Source organism: Gopherus flavomarginatus, chromosome 6 (assembly GCF_025201925.1).
Source record: "Gopherus flavomarginatus isolate rGopFla2 chromosome 6, rGopFla2.mat.asm, whole genome shotgun sequence".
Taxonomy (NCBI): Eukaryota; Metazoa; Chordata; order Testudines; family Testudinidae; genus Gopherus; species Gopherus flavomarginatus.
In genome coordinates this window covers 35,340,853-35,363,607 of record NC_066622.1, presented here as the reverse complement: position 1 = coordinate 35,363,607, position 22,755 = coordinate 35,340,853, and the positions used below count along the sequence as shown (strand labels likewise).

The 22,755-nt window shown below is 38.5% G+C and overlaps 1 protein-coding gene across 5 annotated transcripts in view; it reads right to left on the bottom strand.

Annotated features, from left to right (window-relative positions):
* Nucleotides 1–779: 779 nt before the first annotated feature.
* PTPDC1 (protein tyrosine phosphatase domain containing 1) overlaps nt 780–22,755 on the bottom strand; it is a 44,917-nt gene continuing 22,941 nt past the window's right edge. Inside the window, exons 3-11 of one of the 5 annotated variants that reach the window (XM_050957773.1) lie at nt 21,604–21,696; nt 18,225–18,396; nt 17,341–17,421; nt 16,998–17,116; nt 16,103–16,240; nt 12,796–14,000; nt 11,149–11,334; nt 7,917–8,027; nt 780–1,843 (exon numbers count right to left, since the gene is read on the bottom strand). In XM_050957773.1, coding sequence (XP_050813730.1) covers nt 1,727–1,843; nt 7,917–8,027; nt 11,149–11,334; nt 12,796–14,000; nt 16,103–16,240; nt 16,998–17,116; nt 17,341–17,421; nt 18,225–18,396; nt 21,604–21,688 — 2,214 coding nt within the window. In that variant the 5' untranslated portion in view covers nt 21,689–21,696 and the 3' untranslated portion in view covers nt 780–1,726. Of the gene's footprint in view, nt 1,844–5,142; nt 8,028–11,148; nt 11,335–12,795; nt 14,001–16,102; nt 16,241–16,997; nt 17,117–17,340; nt 17,422–18,224; nt 18,397–19,002; nt 19,329–21,603; nt 21,697–22,755 lie in introns of those variants that run through there. The other 4 variants (XM_050957772.1, XM_050957770.1, XM_050957768.1 and 1 more) reach the window with 4 other exon arrangements.

Sequence of the window (22,755 nt, the reverse complement as noted above, 5' to 3'; positions counted from 1 at the left end):
TGGCCAGCAAGCCTGCATCCACCATACAGTTAATCACAGTGCACACATCTGGTTCCTCAAACACGTGCCTAACCTTAACCTTAATCTTAGAAAGGTTAATATAGCTAATGAACAGACTAACACAGCTACTCCTCTGATAGTAATGAACATAAGTTGAATAGACTTATTTAAACTTAAACTTAATAGACATTTAAGTTTAAATAACTAATTTGTTACTACAACCTAAACCATTCTGAGTCTGGAATGAAGGCTAGGCATGTGATACTGAGGAATTGGATCTGTACTTTATAGGTTTTTGAATGCTGGAAGTTGAAATGAATTTCTTGTGGAGCTGTGAAACCTGTGAATGCACTTGGGTATTATATATGGATGATAAAGGCATATGAACTGAGCGTAATCTGGATGTTAGTGTTGCCTTAACTGGTGATTTTCTAGAGTTTTAGTTTACAACGTTTTTTGGGTGTGATTCATATACACTATTTTACTTTCACATGTACACATTTTAAGATCATTCTATAAAGTCAGGAACTGATTTGCTTGGCTTTGAATTTGGTTTATGGAGTTATCATGCAGTTACCATTTATAAATTATGAACATAGCAAACACTCCTATTTTTAACTGAATATATGCAATCACTGATGGTGTTGTATAGCTAAATATTTTAGAACAGGAAAGGATTTTTTTAAGCTTATCTTACCATATGAGCTGTAACCCTGCAAATTGGGGAACCAGCCTGAATCCTAATCCATAAACAGAAATTGTTCTTTGGAGTATACATAGATGTCTTTAATGAAATAAATAGACAAAAAAGCAACATAATACTTTAGCATCTGCAATACACTTTTTACATTTAAGGTTTTCACTGGTTTAATTTTTATAGGTTACTCATGTAAGTTATGACTCAGCGTGAATAAAAAATGAGGCCTTTGAATAAAGTTTCAAATTTAAATAACTTTTCAAACATCTGCAGGTTTCTCTAGCCAGTTGGAAAAGATTACTCTTTCCTTTCAAGCACCTTCACATACATTCAACTTTCCATTAAAAATAAAATAATTTCAGAAATCTTTTATATTAAAATACCTAAAAATATATAAAAGTTGGTAAATAAGCAACATACACTGAAAAGTTAAATGCTTGTTAGGGTTGGTTGTTTTTTTTTTGACACAAGAAAACAACATTAAGACATGTGGTGATTTACTACAGCCTATTTATAAAGAATTTTTTTCCTACAAATTTGTTTACTACTACAACTACTCTTATTTTAAGATTTCCAAAGAACCCAATAAATCAGAATGCTGTCAGTATTTATGCACTGTAAAGTAAAATGAAATATTAATGTAAACATTAATACATAAATATTAATACATTAAATAACTGTATAACATGGCACTGACTTTGTGGCAACTGTTTAACATAAAAAAATATAGCTTATTGATGAGACTTCTAAATCAATAAATACAGTTTTAAAACAGAGTTCACAATATAAAAGCATATTGCTTCAAACCAAATGCTACAGTACAATCACACAGTAGCAGCTCATTAAAATATCAACTTTTTAAATCTGTAAATGGAATAAGGCTCACTACAGCTCCCTTTTTTAAAAAAAAGTTCTTTAACTAAAACTAAAATTTGGTCAATACATGCCAATTAGCACAAAATACTGTAGCTGGTAAATGAAAGATAATTTGACAGGACCACTGAAGTCCCCAGCATAACTGTGTAAACATCAAGAGAGGTTATCTGTTTCTTTTTTGGCCTCCTTTCTTTTTGCTTCCAGTATTTGTTTAAATATTTTTCTCAGAGTGTTGTAAACCTGTGGTCCATTTTCAGAATCCAAACGCATCTGGGAAAAGGGAGAAATTAATTTTAATGTTTTACAGTACTGTATGACGTGGCACAATACAGACAGAAAACACTAAATAATACATATTTTAAAATACAAAGTACCAGATGCATTTTCATATACTTATTTTAAACCAGGAAATAGGTATTTTTCATAAATCCCCACAGGTCTGAACAAAACTATTGCAGAGTACTTCAGTTCTACCTACTGAAAGGTTAAAACAAAATGGCGGTTAGAAATAAAAGAGGTAGGAGGAGAGATGTCACGCTGATGTCTACAGTCTGAATGGCTACTAGTGGAAGCATGGTTGTGCGTTAGATATGATCCTTCTTTTCAAATTATTTCAAATACTTTATCAGAGGAAAGATGCTCTGAGTTCACCATCACCAGAACCCACCATATGACTAAATTTAACCTTGACAAAGCTTTACGTCTGCTTTTATAATCACTTGTTTATATGTATATATCCCATGCTCCCCACCACCTGTGTATGTGGATGAAGACCATGCATCCATGGAACAGGGGAGGGGACTTCACTTCTGCTACATGTTCCCCTTTGTGTCCCTACCCAGCAGAATTCTAGTTCCATGGACATGGAAGATTGGGAGAAATTGTTAGGCTCTGGATTCTTTCACTCCACCCAAACCTGCAAGAGAACATTGCACAAACGAACACAATTTGAGGTTCTATTAATTGGCACGACTTTCTCCTTCATGTGAGGGGAGTTCAGATGGCTGTTGCAGCACATGGAGTGTTTGAGAGCATGGGTTATGAAACCATACTATCCAGGGTCTAGTTCAGGGATCAGCAACCTTTCAGAAGGGGTGTGCCGAGGCTTCATTTATTCACTCTGATTTAAGGTTTCGCATGCCAGTAATATATTTTAACATTTTTAGAAGGTCTCTTTCTATAAGTCTGCAATATATACCTAAATTATTGTTGTATGTAAAGTTTTTAAAATGTTTAAGAAGCTTCATTTAAAATTAAATTAAAATGCAGAGCCACCCAGCCCAGTGGCCAGGACCCGGGCAGCATGAGTGACACTGAAAACCAGCTTGCACGTGCCATAGGTTGCCTACCCCTGGTCTAGTTGAAAATGGTGAATCTGGGAGGCAGATCGGAGACAAGATAAATCTATGTGCACAGTTCTTGGATGACCTACAGGTAATGGTGTGCAAGCCTTAGTTCCTGGCCAAGGGGACAAAACAGTAATATTTATAGATTTCACATGTTGCACATGTTTCCTCTGCCCTCCATGATAACTAGCATAGGAAGGATGGGCCCTACAAAAAATAACCAGTATTTGACAATGGAGATACATCAAGTTACCCCAGCTGAGGATCTGACCCACTAAATGCAGAGTTCTGTGCACACTGCTAGCTTTACTGTTCATGGTGTGTGGGCTTAACAAATGTACATTGTTACTCCTTTTCTAATCTTATTTCACCTAAACCATATTTTGATCTGACCAGAACAGGTTTCTATTCTATATATTATACACACTGAGGCTCGGAAATACTGGGGCTATAGTTTCTATAGTTAGTGCAAATGACTTTCATTTGTAAAACTACAATATTACCAAATATTCCTTCAGAGATACTTAGATAATTTGCAGGCACTGCCCTAATTGATGACAGGAACAACATACACAACTCTTCCATAATCACTAGGTCATGGCCGGAAAAAAGCATCTTAGTTAGTTTAGATAAAGTTGAGGACAATGTTAATCTTAATTACTAAAACGGGAAGACTTATCGGGGAGGGGGGGGATCCAAACCAAATCAAACAGTGATGCCAGCCTTATTAGTGAAGCTTAACTTCCCCTAAGGGAGACTGACATACGACCAAGGAAAAAGTAAGAGCAGAAAATGAATATTCTACCTGGTTTTTGCTTGAGGCCTGCCAAAACACAATGAGAGGTGACTTAACATTACAGTAACTGAAATTTACTATGCTTTTGTCTGTACAGATCTCATTGTAGATTTGCATGCCCCATGCATACAAGCCAAGAATCTTTTAGCCAGAAGTTTCAGTTGTGCCCCTCTGAGAGTATAAAGAGCAAAGCAGCCCTAACCACCACTCAGTTCCTTCACTAATAGACACTATCTGGGGGGAAAGTGAGTGGGTTGTGGGAACTATGGGGGGAAAAACGCACTTTAAACTCCAGTTACTGTCAGTTAAGTAACCTCCTTCTTCAAGCATTTGTCCACATAGTTCCCACTATAGGTGAGTGGCTAACAGTTACCTCTCAAAGAAGGTGAGGGATAGTCCTATTTAAAATATCTGTAGGATAGCCTTGCCAAATTGAGTATCTGATTTAGAGGCTACCACAATGAAGCACTGATTGGTAAATGTATGAACAGAACTCCAAGCAGCTGCCCTACAAATCTCAGAAACAGGGATTCCCCTGAAACAAGTTACAGATGTAGACTGAGCTCTAATAAAAGTATGCCTCGTAACTCTAGAAGGAAGGGGTAGTTTATTCAACGCATAGGATATCTTCATATAGTCTGAAATCCACTTCAGGAGCCTCAGAGGAAACAGCATGACCTTTAGATTTGCTACCAAAAGCCATAAAAAGTCAATGAGATAGGGATACATGTGAATGTCTTGTCTCCTCTGGCCAGCTGCTCCCACTGAAAAGCATTTGGCAAACACACTCAGAGCTGCTGAGAGACTGAAAGGGAGGACTCTGATCCAGCAATAATGTCCACTGACCATGAAATGAAGAAGCTTCCTGAGAGCTGGATGGATTGCCACATGGGAGTAAGAATCCTGCAGGTCAGGAGTTGCAAACCAGTTCATGGGATCCAGAGAAGGAATTACTGAAGAAAAAGGTGGTCATCTGAGATTTGAAGCTCCCGATGAGTTTGTTGGGCCCTCTGAGATCTAATATAGAATACCACTCTCCTTTCTTTGTTGGAATGAGGAAGCAGTGAGAATAGAATCCCTTGCCACACAACCCTAAAGGCATCATCTCAATCACACCTTGAAGAGTATCCATCTCCTCCTGCACCAGACTATTGTGTTAAGTGTCCCTGAAAAGAGACAGGGAAGAGAGTGCAGAGTTGGCACAGACTGGGGCTGAATTGAATACTCTTGCTAGATAACTTCTAAGACCCACTGGTTGGTATTAATTGAAGCCCATCCATCTGCAAACAAGGCAATTGCCAAAGAAAAAGAGGGGAGAAAGGGCATAGATCCTCAACAAACTAGCCCACAACTCTTGACCCAGGCATCAAACCTGTAGCCTTTGGTCATATGATGAATGCACATTAATAGGAGATGGAGGGCTTTTCTTTTCTTATAAGAGTTTTTTTTCCTTGTACAATTCAGAAATTCTTTGCTGATATGAATAAGACAATGGAAATCTCTGTTTTGAGAAGGTCAGAGGTTTTGTTTGCTTCTTCCTCTGGTATGCAACACAGAGGCCAAAAATCAAAAGGTTGCTCTCAAGTTCTTCAGTGCATGAAGCACCTAATCAGTCTTCAGGATGAAAAGATTGTGGCCCTCAAAAGGAAAGTCCTCAATCACCCACAACCCAATGCTCCGAGTGTCCTTAAACTTCCAACTGCCAGAAGCTGGTATTGGACAACATGGGACCAATCACTCGAAACTGCCCTGTTCTGTTCATTCCCTCTGAAGCATCTAGCGCTGGGCTAGACGGACCATTGGTCTGATCTAGTATGGCTGTTCTTATGTTCCTATGATGTGAAACTCTTTTGGAATTTCTTACTGTTGCAGCCAGAATGTTCTGCATATAGTTACTGCAGTAGTCATTGTCCTAGCTGCAGTGTCAGAAGCCTCCAAAGACACTTGTCAGCTGTCGTCCTTCCAAAGCTACTGCTTTTGATTTGTCCCTGATGTCCTGAAGAAGTTTTTTGTTCAACTGTGAGAGATTATGCTCTCAACCCTAGATGCAGTTTTAGGAAGACCAGGCTGCTTGAAGTTTTCATGAGCACTACTACTACTACTAAAGACCCGGGGCCAGGGGTTGAGAAATATTCAAACCCCTAGGGCAACTTGATATTTAAGATCTGCTCTTTTAGATGCAGGAGCCTGCCACATATCTTTAACTGACTCAAGGATAGCCTCATCATTTTCCCAAACCAATCAACCCTGGGAAACCAGATGCAAATTGCTGGATAACTTGTGAGACGTTTCCTGAACAACTTCAAGGAGTATCTAAGATCTCTGCTATCTTTTAAGAAGGTTGTGAAAGACCTTGAAATTGACTGTGGAAAGAGCAGATCGTGGTACAGCTTCATCTGATGAGGAAGATGAAAAGCCAAAGGAATCAGCTGATACTCATGTTCCTCCATAAGATCTTACTCCTCAGTATGAGGTTTTTGTTCAAATTGCTAGACAAGCTCCTGGTTACATATTTGGGCTATCTTAGATGGTTCGTCAGGAGATGGTGATCTAATTCTAGACCCAGATCTGGATGAATAAAGAGCAGGAAAATGGTGATGCTTCCACCCTGACTACTATGGCCAAGACTGCATCTCATATGAGAAAGGCATACAATGCCACAATATGGGATGAAATACCAAAAGTATGGGATCCATGATGAGAAGGACTCCTTCTTGAGTCTCATTCAGGAGCCAGCCTAGGAAAAAGAGATAAGAATCTAGAAGAAGGGCTTCTACTGTAATGAGACAAAGAGGCAGAGAAGTAGAACTCCTCCAGAAGTGGTATGGATCTCTGAGGAGTTTTAACAGGCTGCAGAGATCCAGACCCCAATCTCTGAGAAGTAGATATTGGTACCACAGATGATGGTCACAGGGAGGTTTTCATAATCAGTATCTTTGGTTCCAGTAGCATAAAGGACGTAGATTCTGTTGATACTGGAGAAATATCTAAGTGAGGAGATTGTGGTTCTGCAGTGATCGCTGTGGTTGGAGAATTCGTGAAAGCCACCTGCATTAAGAGAGGAATGGGTACCAAGGTGGGAAGAACCAATCTCAACAGTATCAGTATGGAAGTCTCAATACATGGGATCTTCTTAATATGCAATACTAAAAAAATCTGTGGCAGATGGTACCAATCACGTTAGTACTAAGAAAGAGGTATCGGTTGCCAGAGAGAGACAACATGATACCGAAGAAGCAGAGTAATATTCCGCAGCCCTTGAAGATTCATGGCACCAATTAGTTTTGGAAGGAGGCAGTTTGAAAACATCAGCGTGATGAATCTCAGATCTCTTCTTGGCCAATACTGAGGAGTTGAACACAGTTGGAAGATCTATGCTTTCTCCTACCAAGGGCAACAGCAGTTGCTGAATGACACAGAAAGAACCGAAGAGACGGCTTAGCATATTTCTGAGAAGCACAAGATCTCTTAGAACCAGAAGTCCTGTTAGGTCCCAAAATAGTGTTTCTGATAACAGAAACACTAACATACACTGATTTTAAAGCAGCAGATTGCTTTCAAGAAGAACCTCGAGAGTACAAAAAGCTCTTCGTTGATTTGACTTTTGCATCAAACATTTTTAAACAAACATGGCATAAGCTCTCTGCATGTGCTCAGAAAAGGATTTGTAAATTGAACATTTGTCTGTAATATGTGACTCTCCTAAACAAAAAATATATTTAACATGTCCATCCTTCACAGCTATAGCTGCCTCAAAAGCAGGGCAGATTTTAAAGTCCGGAGATAGTCTTAGCCATGTAAACCTCCACCCTAGTACTGAGGGAGACTCAAACAAAAGAAGGCGAATTATCTTCACAGTTAAAAGTGTGCGCTTTATTTCCAGTTTGAAATAGTCTAACTTCAACTTCTATCCAGTGGAAGTGGCCTAGCAAGACATAAAAACGAAGCCAGAGAATAACAAAATAGTGATTGAAGGCACTATTTTCACTCCATTCAATACTCAACACCCACAGTTGACCTGTGTGGAATATTTTTCTGTGCTTTGGGAAGGATTTGCTACAACAACACTTTTACACCTTGAAGCAGATAAGTGTCAGTATAATAACTATTAATGAATTACTAAAATTTTTGACTAAGACTATTACTTCATCCTCAATAATCTACAACACAATCACAATTTTGTGGGCGAGTTGCTACTTGCCTTAGTGAAAGCTTTAATGGCCCGGGTAAGTAAGGCTTCCTCCACATCAGCTGGTATTGTCTGCAAATTCACTACACAATGGAAAATACAAAGAATAGTCTGATATTGTTCCTAATGGGTAAAAGAAATATAAAGTTATTAAAAAGGAAACATTTTCAAGGAAAACATTTAAATAATTGTTAAAAGTACGCCAAGAACTGTAGACCACATTAACCGCACTTGCAATAAAATCCAGGGGAATAAATTCCACAAGGATTCTCCTGCAGAGTTCTTACATAATTGTTCAGTAATGGGAAGCGAGGTTCTGTTGTGTTAATTTTGATGAAATATATGGGACAAAGATGTCAATATACCCTGAAACAGTCCAATATTAAACAGTTTCAGGCAAGGTTCAGGGTTTGGTATACAGAGACCTAAGCCTGCTTAGTACCATGGCAAATACACCATTAAAGATACACACACACACACAAAAAAAAGGGAGGGAGGACTGTTAACAACATTTGGAATGTAAAGTATTAAAGCTTTCATTTAATGACCTCTCTTGTTCCCTTTAACTGTAGAGAATTTTTAGAAAGAAAAACCCATGTTGAAAGTCTTCAGGATGATAGAAATCGTAACTGTCCTTTTGCAGAAAAAAAGAAGTTACTTCAGAGTGGCTGGAACTGTTGTTGTTGCTGTTAAAGTCTGATCCCATTTTCTAAAAAACAAAACAAGACAAACACACACAAGAGGGAAGAGAGAGGAATAGCAAAGATAGAAAATTCAACTTCTGTCCCTGATGTCAATTTTTGCTTGTAATCTCACTGCTGGAAAAAACAAAGGCCACAGCACATGGCCTTACCAGCCACTCTGAGACCTGATAAACTTTTACTAGCATTGGGATGTTCAGGAAATTGCTTTTAGCTGCCTCTTTCTGGCCACAGGCTTACAGGAGTGTTGTGAAATACAGTCTTGACCAGCTAATCCAGCTCTTATTAAACAGAAGGAAAAAGGAGAGAGAGAGGAAAAAGATGAAATAAGGAGGAGAAGGAAAAGGACACACAACGGGAGTGAGGGAGGTTGACAGTCTCGCATCCCAGGTAACATTCGGGCTTTAGCCAGAGTTACTGGAGGTGGCAATGTCATCTGGCTCCCTTTCTCTGGGCCAGTTTGATCAGAACCTCTCTCAGGATTAGGATGAAGGAGGCACAACGGTGTCATGCTGGTTCCTGATATTTCAGGACAGGGTGGGAATGGCAGCCATCATCATGATGAAACTCACTCTTCTTCTTACTTTCTCTCAGTCATCCAGCGTTTATGTCCATCCCAACTTTCCTATAAAATCTTTTGAGGACTCCAAAAGGGAGCGATAAGTAGACTAATCCATCCTCCTATTTTTTTGCCCACCAATTAGGCCTAATTTCCAACAATTTTGGTTCACTGATATCTGGTCCCATGCATCTCTTGTTTATGAGACATGATCTTAACAATTCTTGATCTGTTTTGGTAGGCCTTTTTGTTTGGACTAATTCAGTCTGTCTCCCTTTTGCACCTTTTCTCCATCAATGTTTATTGTTACAGGTTATTGTGACATTTTATGAACTTTCACTCACTTCTTACAACTGAGCCCACAATTGGGGTAAAACTTGTAGGCGCAACTATTACAACAATTCTCCTGCAGAATGTGAGTAGCCCCATGACACAAACCCCAGGGATCCTCTGAAACTTCTAGGAGTCAGGTCTATACATGCACAGGCTTCCCCTTCCCCCCACCCCAGGTTTCCCAAGCCCCACTCTTCGACAGTACCGTTCCAATAGATACATGGTCCAATGCACTCTCCTACCCATGGCTGTCCACTTAGACTCCACCCCCTAACTTGGGGAATCCATATTGTGAAAGGGCACAAAAAAATTATACAGCTCCAGATTGTATTATCTTTTCCTAGGAAAGACTATAGGGCTCAGGGAAGTATATACTCGTAAGCCTATCTCACTCCCACCCCTGGCCTGCCCAACTCCCTTTCCAGTGTGGATCACAACCCCACAGAAGGGTCTCTAAGGGGTACCAAAAAAAGTGTCTGGGTGGATGAGGGAAATGGTGTTCTGAAGGAAGCTGATTTCCTCTTCCACATTAGGCTCACCACCAGATCTTGGGGGGAGATAATCTCCACTTGGGCAGGCAACTTTTAAGGGCAAACATACATTACAACAACAAATGTAGGAAGATAAACAACAAATGGGTAAGATCAAATAATTAATTTTCATGGTTAGTTTACCTTCAAGTATCAAGTGGTTACTTTATCTTTTATTCAGCCAAAATAATAAAACCCTGATGAACTGAGTTCAGGAAGAAGCATGACATTTCAAAACCCTGAACTGAGAGAAACTGAATGTCATGGAAGTAGACTGCAGAGAAGGCAATTACCACCTGCTGCTCGAGGAAATGTGTAACTGTGAGCAGAGGGGGGTATTAGAATGTGTCCTACTTTCTACACAAATAATCCAGAAACAAAAAGAGCACCCAAAGAACTGGAAGATTTGTCATGTGACTGAGAATTCTAGAACACAAACTCTCTTTATAAGGAAATGTTCTGAAAAGGTAGAATAGCCAGAAGGATTTATTTATCCCTTTATAGAAAACATAATGCAAATGTTTCAGAGCAGAATGACTTATTCCCCATCATGATTTGAGAATACGGAAGTCCAGAGCTTTGATTTATGTAATGAAACTTCGCCAGACTACTGAAGCATTTACTACTTGGATCTGTCAGTTCCTCACACTCTCTGCACCAACCCTCTCAGTGCTACAGGATTAGATGTTTGCACAGTACTTTGAAGGTGCATAGGACTATAATATGGTCAATATTAAGCACTGTTGCCAGACCTGGTGTTAGGGAAAGCTAAAGGGAAAGAGTTTCTTGCCTTCTGTCTCTCTGAATTTCAAGTTGCAGCAGGCTGTGGTACCTCCAGCCAGCACACATGGAAATCAAGTTTCTATTGACTACAGCTCTAAGATTTTATCTATCTTGGATTTTTCTAAAGCACCCATCACCAGAGCATCTAAGCATTGATTAAAACTTACTGTGAATTATCAAGATACATTTTCATTTGATTTTTATGGAGCTTGAAATTTGTTTTACTGCAAGTTACCTTTAAAAATGTAAATTCCTTGTTTAAGGGCCACTGATGCAAAGCTTGAGTTAATAAACTGTACTTTTCAGTAAAATAATGAATTGACATATATAGTGTTTACCTTTGCTAGTAAGTTAAGAGTTTCTGGTGATTCTGTGCATTTTTTTGACAACATGTCAATATCCTCTTTGGTTATAACAGGTTCTTTTAGTTGCTCTATCCAGGACCACATCAAGCTGCAAAGGACAAAAGGATCTCTCTCGGCACAAATTCTATCCCAAGCTCCATCTCGAGAATTCAGTTCTTTCTAACAAAAATAAAAATGCACCATCTATTTACTTCTGCTAAGATTTTCTTTGCTTTTAGCAGCACTTGTTAGACTTGTGCACAAAGGAGACAGTTATCAGCCCCAGAAATAGATTTCCTCCTGTAATGGGGTTCCCATTCGTTGCTAGCGTACCTTCTCCTGCCTAGAACTGGGAAAGTAGATCTCACAGCATTAGGTCACCCCTTCTGTTCACTCTGCAATAGTCTTTATTCTGGTCAGTTGGCCCTCCAGCGAGGTCACTGTTTAGTCCACCCCTTTCCAGGATTACAAAGTCCAACAGGACCACTTCCACATGCCTTCTTAAGATGGTGTCCAACCACAGCGTGGGGCTCAAGAGCCACTAAACCAGCAGCTGGCAGGAGAACCCAGGCCCATGAATTACACCGGATTCCAGCCCAGAGAGACCTTAAAACCAGCAATCCAGGTCTAATCAGTCCCTGTCCCAGTTGCTGGCTCCCTCTTACCCAGCCTTTTGCCTTCCCTTGCCTGTTTCTGGTTTTACCACGGGAGCTGACTCTGCTCCTGGTGCTACTCCACCCTCTTCTAGCCTCTTGCTAGACTTCTTACTCCAGGGCAGAATCTCAGGGCTTACTCTCCTCCTGGTCTCTGACAACTTCCCTCATCCCAGGGAGTGACTGCAGTACCCTTCTAATATCCCTCCTGGCTTTACAGTGCTATCCCAGCCCTTCCCCAGTTGGGTTTCATTCTTAATCTTGGTCCTCCCTCTTGCAGGTGATGCCAGGTAACCCACTTGACCTCTCAGACCCTTGTTAACCCTATCAGGGCTGGTACAGTTTTACAAAACTGTCAACATTAAACAGCTGCAATGCAAGTGGCTCTTTAGACCAGAACGGCAACACGGCATTGTACAGTCCAGTGCCCTCCAGTTATACATGGAATATATGAAACAACTTCTGATTCCTGTTTCAAATCAAATGGGTTCCGGAGGATATGGTTCTGATGATTTTAAGCAGTTAAATTTCTACTAAATTCTCTTATTTATTTACACACAAAATCCTGTGACTAGCTGTGAGAAAGCTCTGACCTGGCTCTAACCTAAAATCTTGAGGAACTTTTATGTTACTAAATGTTATGACTATAGCTATCAACTGATTTTAAATTGACTGAATAAACAAACAGAATTAATTTTTCTACCTTTCTGTTAGATGCTAACAGTAAATTGAAATTTTGCTTAGGTTTTTTTTTTTTAGTTGTTTTTGTCAAACTTCAGACCTCTGACCACATATTTCCATTGAAGCAAGAGCCTTTTATTTAGGTGATTGGCAATTTCAATATCAGAGCCTGTCTAATGTGTATAATTTATATGGGTGTCAGAGACTTCTCTCACAAGCTAGCAGTGGAATTTTTGCTGCTGTTTATACTTTAAATATACATGTAATAAATACACAATATTGAATAATGTTTTAGAAAAAGCAGTACCTGCCACATTTCTACCTTCTGTTTCACTTCCTCCTCGCTCATAAATTCATTAAGATTTGCAAGGGCTTTAGCTGCCAAAATTCTTCGTGCGTCCAGACTTAATTCTGATTGCAAAACAATGCATGGAACTGCTTCCAATAGATCTTTACTATCTTGACTTTCATATCCAATAGATGATTCTTCTTCTAAAGTAGAATTATCAGAGTCCTCAGATGCACAAACTCTTCTGCCATATACATTAGTCTCTCGCTTCTTTCTGTGACCAATGTCCTTTGCAGAACTACATTTTGATGTTCTTGCTTCCCTGTCATTGTGTACACGTTCAAAACCTGAGGAAAAGGTTTTACTACGCTGCACTTCTTTTGGCGATTTTTTTGTATAGAAATTGTTTTGTCCATCTAAACTGAATTTACCTTGACTCCAGAAAATAAACGTACTACGAACTAAGGCCTCTTTGTTTAAATCCAGCTGAGGAGATTGAATGCCTGAAGAGAGAAAATGTTCCCTAGTGTTCTGCTGCTTAAGTTGGTCAAAGAATGGTACTTGTGCAGGCACTGTCCATGGAGTTTCTCCTTGTTCCAGGAGAAATGCAGTTCTCCTTAAATCTGAGTCACTATAGCTTAGACGTCTTTTTGAATGAGTCAAAGGCTGAAGGCATTCAACATTCCGCCTCTTCCAAAGAGGATCATATTTGTGTTCATGGGAGAAAACAGAATCCTGGGTCTCAAAAGTGACATTTCCCACTACTGAGTGGGAGAATGGCTCTGATGTGTCACTGTTCTGTCTTGTTAACTCTTTATCTAGCTGTGTAGAGTCCAACTGAGAAACAGCCTCTTCAATTTCAGAAGAGAGATCTGGTATATCTAACAATTCTTCCTCTATCACTTGCCTGTTTTCAGCCAAGTCCAACAGCAGCTTGCAAACTAGATGAATAAGTTTTGGCACATACTTGAGATGTCTACTCTCATAACCGTGGAGCAGATGCCTCTGACGGATCAGATACTGGGACAGAGTAACTGCATGTGCTTTGGGCTCGCAGCAAGCAAACACATTTCTTAGAGGGATCAAAAATTGAGTGAATTCTCTTACACACACTAACTGTCCTCTGGTTTGAATAGAATTAGGCCTTTTTGCCCTAACAAAAAGAATTGCTTGATCTGCAGTCATTCTTGTTGCAAAAACTAAGTAACAAGCTATCAAAACACCTAGAAAATTTAAAGACAAATGGTTAACATGTTAATACATTATAAAATAAAAATTAATACACACACATAAGGATGTAATTTTTATGTTCAATTCATAGTGTGCTATTGTCTAACTAAGTGTATATGCAACTTTTGCATCATAATACAAACATCAGAGTGCAATAAGAACTAGATAAACACTTGTCTCGATAAGACAGATGAACTGCTTTAGTACTAGGTTACTGGTAATACCCTAGATGGCCAACACTGACCATTCTTGTGCCATCTTCTTTTTCTTTTGCTGCTTCTTTCTCCCTGAATCTCAACCACTTTCCAGTCTCTTATGTTTCCCCTGTTGCTGCTAGCTGCCCAAGTTGATCCTGTACCTGGTAAGTACAGTGGGAAATAATTAAACTTCCCACTGTTAGTTTATCCACCAGTAAAAGGATACTCATGAAAATCATTTGGGAACTCAGAACGTAAGACTGTCTTTCTTTCCATGTGATATCATGGAAGCAGTAATAAGAAGAGGCATGTTACATGGTCTAATTGCAAAGGAGCTAGAGGCAGTGCATTTTCGGTGAAGTGTTTTCTGGAACTCACATCCACTCTTGGTCCACCAGAACCAGAATGTTAGCCTTCAAATCATACTCTAAAACTAGTCTTCTGTTTCAAGCTTTTGTGGGACAGAAGGATCAGTAGGTAGCACTAGGTGGTAGGAGGGAGCCACTAACATGTGGATTTGGGATGTCATGTTTCTGACTTTTTATGTTCTCTTTTATAAGTTACGTCAATGTTGTACATGCACCCAAAAGTATATGTGGAAATCTTCTCAAATGAATTAAGAAATTAACATAAGAATAGCCTTGACAGAGTATGTGCCTGTCAGACAACATGGGGCCTCATTTACCTCCCAATGAAGTAGAGACTCCCATTGATTTCAAGGGTAGTTCTTATAGGGGAAGTTCTATATGCATAAATCGGGGGATACCTTGTGCTATAAGCATACCTGAGAAAAGCCCATTTTCTCTAATAGCTGCACACTGGTGCTAATTCATTAATCTAAAATATATTCAAAATGTAGAACATCATTATTACAAAGGAGATTGGTGAGCCATACCTGGCTTTTTGCTCTCCCTGTTCCCTGAGAGGCTCCTGCAGCCTCAGGTGGATTTTTTTTTCTTTCTAAGCCTACCTATTTTATTATTTCTTACATATACAGCTGTTTGTATCTCAGATCTCCAAAATGGGAATTTTTCTTCTGGCTGCAAAGATTTGAGGCCTGCAGCTGTTTCACTGATCTCCTTCCTAGCCATTTTCCCTTACTTTGATATAGGTCAGCCATTGCTGTCATTCTGTGGATGTAAGAGAATTTGAAATTGAGGTGGCTACTCAGTGGAAGACTAAGGTTTAGGGCTTTTTCCCTCCTTTTAAATAAGAAATTAAATCTCCCCCTAGCTTGTATTAACTTTGTTAAATGCCATCTCTGAGTGCTTAAAGGTTTTTCCCAGCTTCCCTCCACATTTTAAAAAATGCCAGTTTCTCTCTCAACTGTGTTTGCAGCACAGTTGCATCATTTTCAAACTCCTCACACCCACAGAGAGCAATGGTGGCTATTGCAGAGATGGGGCCAGGCAACGAGACCTATTTGGGGAGGGGTCAGAAGAAAGTGCAATCTTTAACAGCTTCAAATCCAAAAGAAACCCTCAAGCTCCAAAGACCAAAGGTCTGAGTTGGGAGGGTAACCACAGATAACTGTATTCAAGACCAGAAAAGCATGAGATGAATTATTTTCTTAATTGGAGACTATGTGGAGTAGCAGCCGCCTAGGTGAGGAGGCTGTACAGTTTCAATATTGCTGGGAGATTGTTATGTGGATTCAAAGTTTCTCTAACCCTTTGGTTCACAGCTCATATCTGTTAACTTTGTTCTCTTGCTGCCTCTGCCAGAATGACTCTTTATTTTTTACAAATAAATTTTGTTTCCAAGTTTAATCACTTTACGGTATACCTCCTCAGAGTGATAAATATACAATTTAAACAAACCTATAATTATTTATATCTGCCATTATTTTCTACCTATAGAAAATAAGTTCACATTAATTTTTGAAGTTGAACACATACCTGTTCGGCCAAGTCCTGCATGACAATGAACAGCTACCCTTCCTTCCTGCAAGGCAAAAGCCATCACTTTTACCATATCCAGTATAGTAGTGAGAGATGCCACGCCATAATCCTTCCATCCAAAATTATAAAAATAAACTAAAAAGAGAGAGAATTATTTTCTTTAGTACACAATGTTAAATCTTTTGTTCCATATGCAGAAGATAAATGACTAGTCATAAATGAAAGTACTGAAAAAATAAAAATAATCTTAATAGGACTGACTATATATATTTGTTTGAAACAGATTATTTTCACATTTCAGAGAGAGCTTGCTGCGAGAATTTCATGGACATGCTGAGGTAGTTAAGATGTTTCAGACTAAAGCTCAGCTGGAATGGAAAAGGTATAACAAAACGAGTGATTCATACTAAAATTACTGAGCTATATATAGGAAAAGTGTAACATTCTGTTTGGGCATAAAAGTACATCTTAACTCAATGTCTCTTAACTTCCTTAAGCAGATACACTCAGTGCAGTAGGAAAATAACGGTATTGATACAAACCTCTTCAAATCAAAGAAACAGACATTTTGAAAAGTGCAACATTACTCACAAACATGTCTGAAACACAGTTAATATGCTCTATATCTTTTTACCAGGCATAGTCTTCTATCTACTCTAGCTGCTCATTCTACTGAAATTTAACACACCAACCACATACCTCAGCCAACAGTAGCAGGAGAGAGGGAGCAATGTACTATCCAAGGTTGGACTTTGCTAAACTTAATTTTTTATATTTTGTGTATAGTATTCCTTATATAACTGCTCTTAATCCAAAAGCTGTGTGTCAGAAAATCTGCATGTACTGTACTGTACATGTAATTAATGAGGAAAAGCAGCAGGAGGGAACTTACTTCCATCCTCCATGAAAGCTTCAGGAAGGTAGGTAAAGCCACTTTCTTGTTCCAGCGGATTCCCACAGCTAGCATGCTCCCCAGGACGCTGAAGGTTAATTACTGTTTTTATGTCACACCTTAAGCAAGGACCAGAATAGTCACATTATATACAGCCATAATTTCATTGACCATTATTTTCTAAAACATACACTTCTCCTAAATGCAGAATGGATGCTTACTTACATATTACTAAAATGAAAGGACCTTTATCAACAATCCAAATCTAAGTAGGAGGAAAAAAATGGATCGGGGATTATATCAGTAAGATCTAGAGCAATTCATTATCAATAAAATTCATTACCTTTGAAACTGCTCAATAATGTTATACTTCTCAATAATTTCTGTTGAGGGTCGAGCCATGGCCAATATATTATCTGTTATCCTGAAAAAATAAATTAATAATTTGGATGGATGTTTCATTGTGATGATAATTTCATGGGTAATCTACCAAAATATATAGCTTCCTGAAAATGATAAAAAGGTATCTATAATTAGCAATGTGCATTTATACCCTTTTTGAAAATTCTTTCATCAGATTACATGCTTTATAAATCCCACTGAAACAATTAAGTTATATAACAAAATACCATTATGAGAGGTGCTCAAATACCATGGTGATGAGCATGATACAAAACTTAAGCAGATAATGGCTACCCAGATCACAATTTCTGTATTCCTATTCAGAGACATTTTACATGTTTCTTCTTAACTCATTTTTATAAAATGTCAATATTAATTTAAAAATACATTCCAGTGACCATACAGATGGAAAAAATTCTTTCAATATTATTATTGATATAATATTTTATCTTCAATAACATGTTTTCATTCATTTTAATCTAAACCAATGAGCATATTTTAACAATTGTATTTAAATTTCAAGGGAAAATGTCTGTAGTTGAGAACATTCATGTAATCTGTAAACAGGTATTTATTATTTTGGATCTGAGCCAGAACCAATCGAAGACAATGTGTGTCTTTCATTGACTTTGATGGGCTTTGTATGAAGGCCTTTATGACTTACTGCTAAGTATTAATTTTTAACTAACCTTTTATTCCAGTACATACTGTACTTAACTTGGCAGTTTATATTTGGTAGAAAAATGCAATATAAATTTATTACCCTAAATTCTCTAATGGAGCTAATATAATTAAGCTTAGTGAAACTGGAGTACTGCATATTACCAGGAAGAGTAAAGTCCTTTAATAGCTTGCTCTTGGTCACTCCATCGAGCTGGGTTTTCATACTTGCAAGCACGTCCACCACATGCCATCGAACACTGCATATGACCAGGAATGACATGGCGAAGGCGTTCCCCTACCTTAGTATATTTTGCAGTTGGACGCCTTGAATTTCCTACAACAGAAAGAAAAACAGAATACATAAGGTTAGCAAACTATCATCACTACCCTAAAACATAATACAGCAAACTTTTAAACGATTAAATTACAAAAATATAGTATATTAAAGATTTTTCAAGGATTTAAGCAGCAAGGATTCACAATAAAAATACCATTCTTTGCTTATATTAGCGCTGAAGGTTATTTTAATGCTGTTATTCATGATATCAACTTAGTTTCCTTCTTCATGAAATTATAGATATGTGATATCCTCCACGATGAAGCAAATATCATGGTCACCTTTTATCTAGAAATTACAGCATGCCTGCACAAACACAGATTAAGCTATCTTTTGCTTTAATTATTTTCTGAAACCAAGGTGTTAAATTGAAATGCTCTACAAGTTAAAAATAAATCACAGATTAAGCCCTGAGTAAGATATCAGTAAATACAATTATATATAATAAAACAATAAACACTATAAAATGATTTTGAAATATTTCATACGTATTTATATACATCTAAACATCTGAATAAGATTATACACCTTTAGTACACGTTATATAATACATAGCTGTAAAACCAAAGTATGATTTTTGGCAATAATCTAAAAATACTTCACTTTTTTTCTCAGGAAAAGTTGCATTCAGCTCTGCAGGGCTTACAGATGATATGGCCACCATAACACGGTGCGTGGATGATGAGAGGACCTCTACAACTGAGCTCCGGCGCCTTTGGAGTATGCGGAGAAAGGGATCAGAGGAAGAATGCCTCCGACCCTGAAAAAAGTTGCTAAAAATATTCACAGCTGAGCGCCTCCTGGGTGAACCCTCCATGATCGATCACCCCCTTGCAACACTTTACGAATGCCGTAGAAAACAAACTGGATCTGAAATCCAACTTGCTCAATGCTGAAGTTACACAGAGATGTGTATCTTTCTGTATGATCTAACAGCTATTCAGGATAGGCTGAGCAGTCTCCATAGTAACAAACAATGAAGTCACTGATGCCAGCTACCCTTGTGGCAGCTAAATTCTATATGAATTGATTCTGCTTGGGACAAACTGTTCCACTGCTGATGAGAATAGTTGCATTTCAAGTAGATATTTCTGCAACTGGACTGAGACAATTTTCCGAAACAAAATGAGTATTTTAGTAAATTGCAGTTATTGTACATTCAGAACTTACTACATAGTATATTATATACCAAAATACAATCAAAATGTAGTTTGGGGCACTGCTTTTCTATAAATCTGTAAGTAAATATGCTGTACTCCCCCACTGATTAGTTTGACAGTCCACTGCCATCTTTTGTCCTCCACTTAGCTGCCCCAAAATGCATTGTTAGTTCTGTAATGATGGGGATTACTGTGTTGCTAATGAAATTGTTCAGTGATGAATTGCAGACTGCTCACTCATGGACCATTCATAGCCACTAACAAAACACAATTTGTTATTGAAAACAAAAGGTTTATTTTTTCAGAGCAGAGCTTTTTATTAACCAAAGTTCTTGGATCTACTGGGTTGAGGTAAAGCAGACTACTGGGAAAAGCAGCCATATAATTTGATTGCTCCAAGTTTCAAGCAGTAGGTATCAGGCTATGAGCTGCGTCCCTCTTTGCCTCCATGCTAAAGAGGGAGATGGTCCTGGCCAGAAAGATTTCAGCACTCTCAAAATCACAGGGCCAAACCGTCACTTGCATGGCATAAGGACTGTAAAAAACATTAAAATAATAGTCATCTTGTCAGTTCTCTGTTAGAGTGCAATTTATAGATCTTGACGTGCAGGGTAGAGAAAATAAAAGACAGAAGAAAAGTCAGTATAACCTGACCCAATAAGCATGTTACTCCTGTTGCCCTCTCTTAGGGCCATGTTCTACTCTCAATCTGGATATGCAGTTACCATATGATGTCATTGGGACTTGCACACGTACACCAATGGAAGTCGATACCTCTTGAAGTGGAACTTGCATGACAAAACTGGGCAGGTAAAAAGTGTTTTTTCCCAGTTTAAAAAACCTCAGGCAATAATCTCTTTCTTCTAGGTGCAGACAGGAAGGACGTTACTAGACTTTGAACAGATGTGCCACTTGCCTAGTAAGGGCACACAGAGAGGTTTGGTGCTGCTCCCAGCCCTACCACTTGCCAGTGATGGCAGGAGGGAAGAGGAACATCTAAAATCTGCTCCTTTGGGTGCTACTGTTGCCCAAGAGCCTTTGGTACCCTGTTCCAACCCTAATGCTGATGTCAGGAGGTAGAGGAAGTATTAAAGCCTGCTCTGTGGCTGTTGCCCATGTCTTTCTCAACCAATCACATGCTAACTGAGGATTAGAAAATAGCACTCGCCTCGTCCCACTGTGCTACTGCTATCTACAAACCCTTTTTAAAAACCTGACATGTCGCTATCAATTTCAAAAAAGAAACACTAGCACTTTGAATTAAGTGGATTTCTAGACTCGAAGGCCTGCTAAGGCAAGTTTTTGGGGTGTCTGTTATGGGGTGATTATAGGCTTTTTTAGTTTAACTTCTGAATCTGTTTCCAAGGCCTTACAACTGTCTTAACGTTTGGAATTTTAGGAGTTATTTTTGTTTGGATAATAATTGGTTTAAGTATCATTTGTGATTAAGGGGATTTTTTTTAGAGATGGTTCAAATGCTGGCTACATCCATTGACTATACCAAACTTTCAGCTCATCAGTTATTTTGCCTCCTTAGATGTAATTCTGTATGGATCTTCATAAATCAGTAACATTTTTCTTCTATATATGTCAAATTCAAGGAAGTTATAGTACAGTCAGCAGTTGGCGAGACTGAGGAAGACAAAATGCCATTATTCTCTCATTGACTTCAGTGCCATTTGGAGGTATTCAGCCAAAGTGGTGAATCATAATTATTGCCTGTAAAAACTGTTACTATTTATTATTTGTTTTTGTGGCACCCCACAATGTCCTGAACACAAAAGATGACACAGTCCTTGTACATAAGAAGTTATAACCTAATAGAAACAGAAAGCGAAATGGAAGGGAAACATGTCAAGATAGTTACTGGTCATAGTGATTTTTGAGTAACACACTGAATTATTTGTACTGCGCGCACACACACACACTATCCCCACAACCGAGCCATAACAGATGTATATGGCTTTTATCTTTTAGAGATGATTCCTTTTCAAAAAACTCATCTAAACTTCCTTTTAAAGGGCATATTAAAGAAAATGATTACCTGAACTCATAGTTGAAAGATATGCACTGCTTTTTACCAACGAACAATAAGGCAATTCATTTCGCAGCAAGACCCCTGCAGCCATGGCAGTACCTGTTGAAACAGCAACATGTTGATTGTATATATATCAGGGAAGAGTTAAAAAAAAATCACTGGAGGATAGCTACACATTATAAAAATATAGCTGAGCAAGTTACATGCAGTATAGAGTGAGACAGAGGCCTTGGGCAGTTAGATGTTGGCCGTAATATTCATTGTTACACAGTGGATTTAAATGCAGGAAGTGACACGTTGTCCCAGAAAATTCAAGCTCATACATCCTGCAGTTTTAGTTTTGGAGTTCTGCTGAATATGGACTTCAGGGCTGGACCCTTTATACAAATGAGTCATTTGTCGGAGAAAAACTTAGTTTTCACTTTTTGGTTGGGTGCAGCAGAGTCAGATACTTTATTCTGTTTAGCAGCTACAGCAGGGAAAGAGTGCACTAGGACATAGGGTCTCCCCTTCCTAGACAGGTCTCTCAACAGGTAAACAATTACAGCAGCATTTTACTTTTGTTACAGACAATAATAAGCAACAGCTGCATTTTGTTTATACACAGGTCATCCTGATATCTTGTTTTCCTCACTTAAGAGACTCCAGTCTACATTTCGTATTATCTACACATTATTTACACCAGGTCGAAACAACTTCTCGCACAGTTCTTTTCCACTCGCCTCACACAATCCTCGCTTCTACAAATCTCGCATTATTAGGGTTACAGCTAGCCTGACTCTTGCTAACAGAGACTGTCATGCATTAAGATCACCTACAAATCCCTGTCAGTTCTTTCTCTACTTTCACTCATTCAACAAAGGTCCTAGAATATTCAATGCATTGCCATCTCTAGAGTAAACACAAGACTGTAGAACAGAAATCTTGCAAGAATGCTTTTTTCCCAAGAGAAGCTAATGAAATCATTGTAGCAGCGCTGTTTCTGGATCAGAAACTTCATATTTACAATTTTAGATTACTTTGTATTTTTCAAGAGACACCCATTAATGTGTGCATTTATCTACAATAGCATGTGTAATCACCATAATTAAGCATATGAATCAGGTGATGAGCCTCAAAACCTCATGTTGGCAATTACGGATACCATATTTTGAGGGA